Source organism: Micropterus dolomieu, linkage group LG06 (assembly GCF_021292245.1).
Source record: "Micropterus dolomieu isolate WLL.071019.BEF.003 ecotype Adirondacks linkage group LG06, ASM2129224v1, whole genome shotgun sequence".
NCBI classification, from domain to species: Eukaryota; Metazoa; Chordata; class Actinopteri; order Centrarchiformes; family Centrarchidae; genus Micropterus; species Micropterus dolomieu.
The window spans coordinates 4,097,324-4,106,890 of record NC_060155.1 but is presented as its reverse complement, the minus strand read 5'-3'; the positions used below and the strand labels follow the sequence as shown (position 1 = coordinate 4,106,890).

At 40.1% G+C, this 9,567-nt stretch overlaps 1 protein-coding gene and 1 long non-coding RNA gene across 5 annotated transcripts in view; one reads left to right on the top strand and one right to left on the bottom strand.

Moving 5' to 3' along the window:
• LOC123971841 (ATP-dependent 6-phosphofructokinase, platelet type-like) overlaps window positions 1–9,567 on the bottom strand; it is a 36,550-nt gene that overhangs the window by 3,491 nt on the left and 23,492 nt on the right. For 2 of the 4 annotated variants that reach the window (XM_046050860.1, XM_046050859.1), the window contains exons 16-18: window positions 6,606–6,758; window positions 2,094–2,258; window positions 948–1,009 (exon numbers count right to left, since the gene is read on the bottom strand). In XM_046050860.1, coding sequence (XP_045906816.1) covers window positions 948–1,009; window positions 2,094–2,258; window positions 6,606–6,758 — 380 coding nt within the window. Of the gene's footprint in view, window positions 1–947; window positions 1,010–2,093; window positions 2,259–3,676; window positions 3,830–6,605; window positions 6,759–9,567 lie in introns of all 4 variants that reach the window. The other 2 variants (XM_046050857.1, XM_046050858.1) reach the window with 1 other exon arrangement.
• Window positions 4,954–9,567, top strand: part of LOC123971842 — a 9,198-nt gene continuing 4,584 nt past the window's right edge. Inside the window, exon 1 of the long non-coding RNA XR_006825311.1 lies at window positions 4,954–5,181. This is a non-coding gene — a long non-coding RNA (uncharacterized LOC123971842). The remainder of the gene's footprint in view (window positions 5,182–9,567) is intronic.

Here is a 9,567-nt window from a genome sequence, read left to right as displayed (position 1 = left end):
ACACACACACACACACACACACACACACACACACACACACACACACACACATAACAAGGGCAACAGGTCAGTTAAAGGACTCACTGAAGTAACTTCTAAGTTGTTCCAACAGAAGCTGCTGTTCTCTGTGGAACTACTTTCTACATCACAAATAATCCCCTATGAAAGTTGCGGACAGTGAATTCTGTGGATAATCCACGCAGATTCTGAAAAGAGATTTTGATGTTGGTTTTTTCAATGATACAATTTCTATTAATCTCCATTGTTTTGGGGTGGAGACATAAATCTCTCAGACAGATATATAAAAACCTGGACAAATAAAACCCAAACTATCTGCATGAGTAGACGCCACTAGAGGCAAGTGAGATTTTTTTAGACTGATGAAAGACAAAGTAAGCAGTGTCCTCAAGCTTGTTCTCAAGTGCCTTTGAGCCAAGGCATCAGTCTGCTGTCCTCTGCAGCCTGCAGAGCCACTTGCAATGCACCATTATACTTCAGTGTGTCTTCTAATAATGAAATCACACGTTTGTGCAAACTTCAGCACACAATGTCACCTACACACTGTCCAAAGTACTACATTTGTCCCATTTCCACAGACCTCCATCCTGCTGGGAGCAATTTCAACAGCGTGATGGTGCAGTGGACCAAAATAGCCACAATAGATGACATGAAGTCAAGTCTGTAAGGTCCATTTGCTGCAAACGATATTAAAAATGTAATGAACTAAAAACAAATACATATTTGCAATAACACCACAAAATGTAAATGATTTACCATAAAAAAGTATGGACATATTTTTCCACTCCTTTCGTTCGTGTTTTCTCCCTCAGTCCTACACAAACACACACTGCCATGCAAATCTAAACAGCATTGCAATGCCAAGGAAACAGCTGTGTAACCTTCAAAAAGAGAACAAATGGCCTGGTATCTGGAGTGTTGAGCCTCACCTGAGCACTAAGCCTCTCTGGATGGACGTCTTCATCTTCTCCGTCAGATGCTCCACGTTGGCCTAAAAACAGAGAGCGAAACCTCACATTAAACCGGAGCGAAAGCGGCCTGCAACCTGCACGAGCAGCTGACCCAGCCGCAAATATCACGCCTCTGTCTCACCACTCCCCAGAATGGAGAGGTGCAGGGTGACGTTTACACCACCAGGGGACACCGCATTTGCTGTTTCTACCATTCTGATGAGGCAAAGAGTAGATTTAATGCAAAAGAAAGGTTTGTTTGAGTTTTGAATCTATAATACTCAGTTCTTGTTTCCTTTATTTTTAATCATTTCTGCAATTTTCAAAATGTCTTCAGGAGGAACAACCTTTTTTACCTTTTTCAAATTATAACACTTTGTAGCAAACTGACTATTAAAAATGTCTAATAAAGAACTATCTTAACCTAATTCAATCAATATTAATCTTCTGTTGCTATGCAATGGTATATTATTTGTAAAGTAGTGGCTCACACAAGGCAATCACATAAAAAAAACTAATAAAACAAGTAAAAACCCTAAATCAGAGACATCTAATTGTAGATTAAAAAAAAAATAATTCTGAATATTTTTGCATTGGCTCTGTGGCTCGTGTGCCCTTAAAAAGGTTAAATCAAGTTGCAACGAACTGCATAGAGGTTTTGTCTTGTTTATTTGACACAGTAACAACATAAACACGATGACAGCCCAGACATCTCTAATCCCCCCGACCTGATCTGTGGTGATAGGATCTGTCTGTCATGGAATGAGTGATGCAGCTCAGGGATTATTAATAAGTTTCCTCATACGCACTGCCATAATCTGGGTCACCTGCACACTCCTGCAACACCCAGGCAGTGATGGAACTGAGGGAAGCTGCTGCGAGTGTGATCTCTGCTGCTTCATTACAGCCAAGGGCAGAATTTTGAAATGATATATGTATTTGTGTTTAAAGCAGATATAAAGTCATTCCTGTTGATGTTCTAAAAAATGTACTCATCTGAAAATAAGCCACTGGAGGGAGATGCAAGGACCACGGGAGCGCTTAAATGTTACTAAAACAGTGTTACCAAATACTTCAAGAAAAACTTGGAAAATGATTTTGCTATAAGCAGGCTGTTTCTCTCACCTGCAGGTCCCGGATGTCGAACGGCTCCTCGTAGATGTAGACCGTGTCGGCGCCTGCAGCAAGACCGCCCACAGTGGCCAGATAGCCACAGTAGCCCCCCATGGTCTCAATGATGAAGACCCGCCGCTTTGTGCCGCTGGCTGATTGCTTGATGCGATCACACGTCTGAATCGCACACCGATTATACAGTTAGTCACAAGCAGATTGATTTGTGATCGACAAACACTAAAGTAGAGCTGAAAGGATCTGTTATTCAATCAACAGAAACTGAATAACCATTTTAGAGGAATTAATCATATAAATATTTATAGTTTGTGGCTAAAATGTACTATAAATGTAATACTTTTGGCTTTTTGGTTTGTGCTCAGTCTAAGTAACAATCTGAGGAAAACTGATGGGAATTTAGCTTTATGTCTGTAGACCATCAAAAGAAGAATTGATAATGATCAGCTGCAGCTCTACTTTAGTCATCAAATACTGACTAAACATGCAGCCATAAAGTCTGATCAAACAGCGATGCACAGGTCAACTCTTTATTGCAGGCGAATTGTAGAGAAGTGAATTAAGTTTTACTTTACTTACAACTAAAACACATTTTGCATAATAAATCATGTATTTTCAGGACTTTAATTTCATGTTCTTGATTGTCTTCTATGAGACAGTAAAGGTTTAACCAACATTTGAAGGGCCTTTTCATTGTTCTAAGATGTGAAAACTTATGGCAGCTGAATTAAGATTTCCTTTGAAAAGTTACAACCATGTGTTTTTGAGCTTAACTGTAAGGTTGTAAGAGGGTAAAGATTCCCATATTGAAAAGAATCAGACTACACTGAGTTGACCTGTGCATACTGGGCCTTTGGTCCAACCAGATGAATGAAGTCTATCAGAGGTGGATGGTATACATAAACATCTCTTTTATCTCTTTTTTAGTTGTCTAAAATTCTGCCGCTTGTATTGGTCTTGATGGCAGACTTCACTCATCTGGTATCAACAGTGCAGCAGCTAAAACAGGAGCACTGACAAACATTTTGTAATCCAGAACAGCGTGTCACAGGGATTCACTCCTCAAACACAAACGGCTTCACAAACCAGCAGGAGGAGAAGGATCTGACACACAGCCGCTTCCAAAATAAAGGTCCTCATCAGCAATACAACATAACAGCAGTCACTGACATGCAAGCACATTGTGGTCATCAGAGTTGTGTTTTTTGGATTAGCAGGAAAATGTCTACTTACAGATTGTAGTTTTACTCCAATTCTCTCATACAGCTTTTCCCATAAACACTTCTGAGATGAACTGGGGTCATAATTCAACTCTCTACATAGCAAGCAGGACTGATTCTGTGTTCTCAAGGTATCTTAACAGGTTAAACTGGGATTTCTCCACCTTTTTAGCCATCACAAGTCCTGTTACCCAAGCAATCGGATTTTAAGTTGTGATTCCATATACAGCTTAGTCATTATTTCATTCATTGCTCTCTTATATCTTCATCACATTAACTGTCATTATAAGACAGGCAACACTATAGATGCCACTATAGATGTTATTTTCCTGCTGTTTTGGATTTTCCACTGGCCCTTACCTCCACGATGGCGTTGAGGGACGTGTCGGCGCCGATACTGAGGTCGGTGCCGGGCACATTGTTACTAATGGTCGCAGGCAGCATGCACATCGGGATGCAAAGCTCCTCGTAGTCAGCCCGGCCCTCGTACAGCTGCAGCAGGGACTCAAAAGCCTGATGGTGGTGGCCGTAATATGGGGTTAGACCACTAGGGGGCACACTACATCTCTGATTCCCTGCCAGTGTGTCCTTCCTTGTCTAGGAGACTTCAGTGATTTTAAAGGCTGCTTCATGGTGCACAGTGGCTCCCCTTGGCTTGTATCCTTCGTTACCTTGTTATCTGACATTCTTGGGGTTGAAACTGTGTGGTATACTATATTTGCCATTACTAAACAGAAAAACAATGCACTTTTCTGGTTGTCTGTAATATGTGCTGCAACAGATTTAAAAACTTAAGGGGGTGAAACTGATGCTGGTTTAAATAAACAAGGAGCGTTACCACGTTTAAGTTTTTCTTTTAAGATATGGTCAGTGGCACTTAGTTTACCTTGAGGATCTGTGTTAAGGATTTGTTTTCAAACCACTAAGGTTGAAGGACACAACTAAAGGGAGCCCTTTCAATTAAGCTGAGACCATGAGGATGCAGCTCTGTGTCGTGCGTATGGGCTGCAGTGTGTGCGCTGCTGGCTGGCTCTCTCCAGGTGACGGGGGCTTTGGCTTCCCATTGGCTGAGAGGAGATGGGATGGGAGGGGAGTAGGGGGGTGTTCAGCCTGGCTGACATGTACCGGTGTTGACAGGACAAGATAAAGGCTGGGGAGGGACTCCAGAGGCTCTGTGTGACGCTTCCTTTTATGTGCAAGAAGCAAATGGCGTTGTCTTTTTTTAAATCAGGCATGCAGAGAGGTTGAAGTCTGACAGAGGGCATGGCCTGGACAACAACAAGACTAAAATGTAGACTGCATTCAGTGATGCTGGCAGAGTGTTCTATTCCAAACAAACACAGGGAAAGCTGCACGAACACGCCAGGGCCACGCGCCAAAAACATGCCACAACACGTCACTGCATGCCTCAACACTTACCTGGGACCTTTGCTGACAAGCTCGCCTCCTACAACAACCAGCAACAAGGCTTTTCCGCACTACGTGTCCTAATGCAGTGTGTGTGGACATTAGCCAAATCCTGTTTATTAGCTTCTGTGATAATTAGGGGTGTGACGAGATCTCGTGCCACGAGATTAAATTGTGACAAGATTTCTCGTCAGGTAAAAAGCTGTCTCGCGAGACTCACGCAATTGACATTGACATTTTTCACATGCTGTCAAACCACACATTAACTTTGTCACGCAGTGACAAACTGATAAGGTAGACTTATGGAGCTAATCAACTCCGCTCAGCTGGTGCCACACCGGCATACGCCCTGAGAGTTTTGCAACCTAAACATCTAAAAACTGAAGCGCAACGTTGCTCTGTTTGGAACTGTGGGCTGAACTTTATCAGAGCTGCTGAAGTTACCGTGTGGATTTGTGGTGAGATTTCCGCCTGATCACAAGTGTTTCAGTTACTTTCGCTTTCACATGCAGCAAACGGTCTGAAGGGGATAACGTTACTTCCAGTGGATTAATAAAGTAAGGCACAGCAGAGTAAAGGGCAGGAACACTTCTCATGAAATGATCACATTCTCGTTATATTCTGATTTTTTTCTGGACATGTCAGAGACCACATATGTGGGAGTGTGACATGTGAGTCTGTATGTGCAGAAAGTTTTGAACATGAGCATAAAATCTGTTTAAACCAGAGCTGTTAAAGTCCAGGAGTTTCTAACTAAATTAAAATTAATTTATTTATTATTGAAGTGAAAAAGTGCCATAGTCACATTTAAAGAGGTTACTTCCCCAAACAAAGACACAAAGAGGAGGGAAGACTAAATGTGACTCATGACTCAGCAGGGATGTTGTTGCTCTACAGGAGAAACAGATCTGAAAGCAGCACAGAATGAATGAGAGCTGCACTGATTTATAATCTGTTATAGATAGGCTATAGATTGTGATTTGTCACCTGCCACCTGAATGTTTTATATAAAAAAATCCGCCTAACGGGTGCAGAAAAAAATCATCAGAATGCAGGGAATAAAGTGTTTAATATTCAAAGTTTTCATATAATTTAGCATTATAGATTTCTTAAAAATAGTGTTAAAATCTTGTCTCGTCTCGTGGGTTAAGTGTCTCGTCACGCCCCTAGTGATAAGTTGTGAGTTTCTACTGTTTCATTTTCTAAAGCATCTTTGTTGCCAGTCTGAATTGTTGTGTTTGAGTCTTTGTTTTCATCTTTCATTTCTAATGTCACTATCATTTACTACCATTATGATATGGTTTATGTGAAAGCAGAAGGTTAAGCTTATACATTCCATTTAGGTCAACGAATATATTACTTACCACGTTTGGTTGTTGAGTGTCAGGCTGCCTGTGTTTACACAGACAATATTACATCCCACTGACACAGTGACGGTTCTCAAACTGTTTCTCTTGTGTATCCCTTAAGTTTAATATACTGAAATGATATGACTTTTAACAAAAACTGCATGTTTCTTTATATATTTCTCATTCGTTGCAGGTTTACCTTTGCCCACAGTTTGAGAACCAAGCTTTCTATTTGAAAAGGAAAAAAAAGCTTTTAATGATATATTTTGAATTTGAAAAGTCAGTTTTTTAAAACTCTATTATACAGTATATAGACTTTATTGCTGGTGATGTCATTATCGCTATGTTTATTGCAATTAATGACAACTTTTTGTCTATATCATGTGTCCCTTTGCAGAGGTTTCTTGTTGATGGTTAATGAGAGGAAGTGAGCTGTCAATCAGCGAAGCCCCAAACTCCTACAGGCTGGATGGTGTGTGTGTTAAGTCTGACTACAAACACACACATACACTTTAACCCAGCCACAGACTTACGTCAGTAATGGCATTCAGAGCAGTGTCTGAGCCAATGCTGAGGTCTGAACCAGGTATATTGTTGGAGACTGTGGCGGGGACCATAACCATGGGCACACAGAACTCGTTATATTTGTCCCGTGCAGCAGAAAGTTCCAGTAATCCCACGTAGGCCTACAGCAGTAAGAGTCAATGTCTTATTGTTTGTTGTTGAGGATGTACAGACAAAGGGAATGAGGTGTGGGAGAAAAGTCAAGAGGTCTAACACGTACAGTGGACAAGAGGACATGGGACAGTTTTTAGGAAAAACCATGGTGGACAGAGCCTGGAGATTTTAGGGGATGGTGTTCAAATTCCATATTACATCCTATAGTACTATACCATAGTTAGTATACAAGACATCAATGCAGTTAAAGATGCATTAATTGATTTTGCCTAATCCTAGATAATCCTAGATGATGAATGTAGATTTGTTGAATATTTACCTCTCTTTTAGCTCCTTTCTCTCTTCACCAGCTAGTTGCTAATAATCGTCGCTGATGAAAGTGGAATTTGTGAGCTATACAACTAAAAGAGGCTAAAATGCTCCACAAAGCTGCTGTTGGTGATCATTTTTTATGGTTTTGTCACTATGAGCAAGCAGTCTCTCGCTGATATTGATCAGTGCAAGACATGCACTAATGTTTATCTATCTGCTAAATCGCCAATTACAAATTTTTCATTTCAAGAGGGGCTTTACTGGCATGGGAAACAGGCGCTTATATTTCCTTTGCTAGTGTGAACTAAAAATTTGCTATTAGTTAGCAGCTCCTTCAAGTCTACTACTGCGTTTAACAAGAGCACAATAAAAAGCTTGACTAACTTAAAATGCATACTGACACCTTTGAGTATTTCTCTTCTCCAGCATGAGAACTATAATGTATGTAGATTGAAATCTGAACACTGTTTGGGTGGAATATGTAGGGAAGGCAAACTTGTGTTGGGCAGGGCTTATAGAAGACAGGTCTTTGAGGTGGGTGGGGCCTGTTGGTGGGAGATGGATCTCAAAAGTAATGCAGAAGGAAATTCAGAGAGAGTAATGGCGAGTGGGACAGACACAGGTCTGGGAGTAGTATAATGGAGGGAGAAGCCAAGGGGAGAGAGCCAGGCCAATCACGACGGACAGTGAGACACATAGACAGAGTTGAAGCTCCACACACAGAAAGACAGGGAGGGAGACAGTGTTCGTTTTCCAGCCAAGCTACCAAAGTCAAAAACCATTGGATTTTGGAAAACTGACTGGTTTTATTTTTATTTCATGTGTTTATTATTTTACTGTTTCATTCTAAAAATGTGTTTCAACTAGTGATGGAAATTACATTTGGGCCCAAAATGTAATTTGGGCAGTTAGTATTCAAACCTGGCAGGATGTGTTATGAAAATTCTTGGGAGCAGGTCTATAGGGGAGGTCAATGGGGGATCAGATAGGGATCATAGCATCAGCATACCGAGTGAGAACACAATGCCTAGCCAATACCACAATCTCAAGAATTCCTCCTGGGCCACAATATTTTTCCCTTTGCTATACCATAAAAGCTCATTCTTTACTGGCCTAAATATGTGTAGGCATCCTACTGGAAGCTAGACTTAAATGCATTACCTGCATAACACTGGGAAGTGGAGGTCACATGTATTGCATTCTAAGACAGTGACGCTATAAACATACGAGACTCCAAGAAAACGTGCTAGCTTTGAGCCTGAACAACGGCGTCTCCTTTTCAGCCCAGCTGTCATCATCTTGACAAGGAAAGACAGAGGCAAAGACCTATGTCAGAGATCGATCTACTTCTGGGGCCTGCTAGTGACCCCCAGGCGTGACCTGTATATGACCCGTTACCCAAATTAGTCCCACCAAGAAAATTCTACAGGTTTCAAAAATGAAACATTGTCTTTAACATCTAGTTCACTTAACTCCTGAATTTTAAATCCATCTTTTGATTAAGGTTATTTTTAGGATTCTAAATGACGTTTTTACACACAAATCATCACAAGGTTTGGCTTTGCAGCTTGGCCATGGCGTAATAACCATATATGGACAAACAGGGAGAGAGCCGATAACATTTAAATGTGTTGAATGTATCTTTAAAATATTGTTATACAGAAGTCAAGACATGTTTTGCGAATTGAAATGTCATATAAGTCAAATACAGGTGAGAATGAACTCAATACTAGAAAGAGTGCTTAATGATGCTGTATGGCAGGTACAATAAAAATAATTCACATTTATATTTTCACAGAACAAGAATTCAGCTTTTATTCAATTATCAGTTTATCTTAATTATACAACAGACTAAAATAAAATTAATTACAACAAATACTGGCAAGCCTGTTCTTTTTTCTAAGTAATAAGATGTTCAGAAAGATTGTGATATTAAGATAAAAGTCATTATGCTCAAAAATCAGGTAAAGTTTACATACCTCAAATCCTCCGATGACAAGCAGGGCGTTGATGTTATGGATCCTAATCTGCTCAGCAATCTTTTCCAGATGTTTGCCCGGAAGAGTTCTACCACATAGAAAGGAAATAGTTGAATAGCTGAACAATGTTCCATGTTGTTTTTATTTATAGTTATTTATAGTTTATAGTATAGTAGTTATTTATAGAAAACAAGTTTAAAAGGTAAAGTTACATTGGCAGTAGAATGAGAACTGGAAAGAGTTCTGTCACATTCAGATGGGATTAATATTCCAGGGGAAGGTGAGTAAAATAGTTCTTGGTCACTAAACTCATCAAAGTTGAAGGTCAAGGTTTTGTTATTTTTGTTACTTCTTGGTAGAGCATAGTGTTCAGGATCCAATCCATTATTTTTTAAAGATAGAAACCATGAGTTATTTGAGAAAAGAAAAAAAGAGGAGATCTTTTTTTATTATGTGTGATGTAAAGAAACAAAATGTATACAGGATTTAAGTCACTATCAATATCCAGATCACACCTCTACACTTC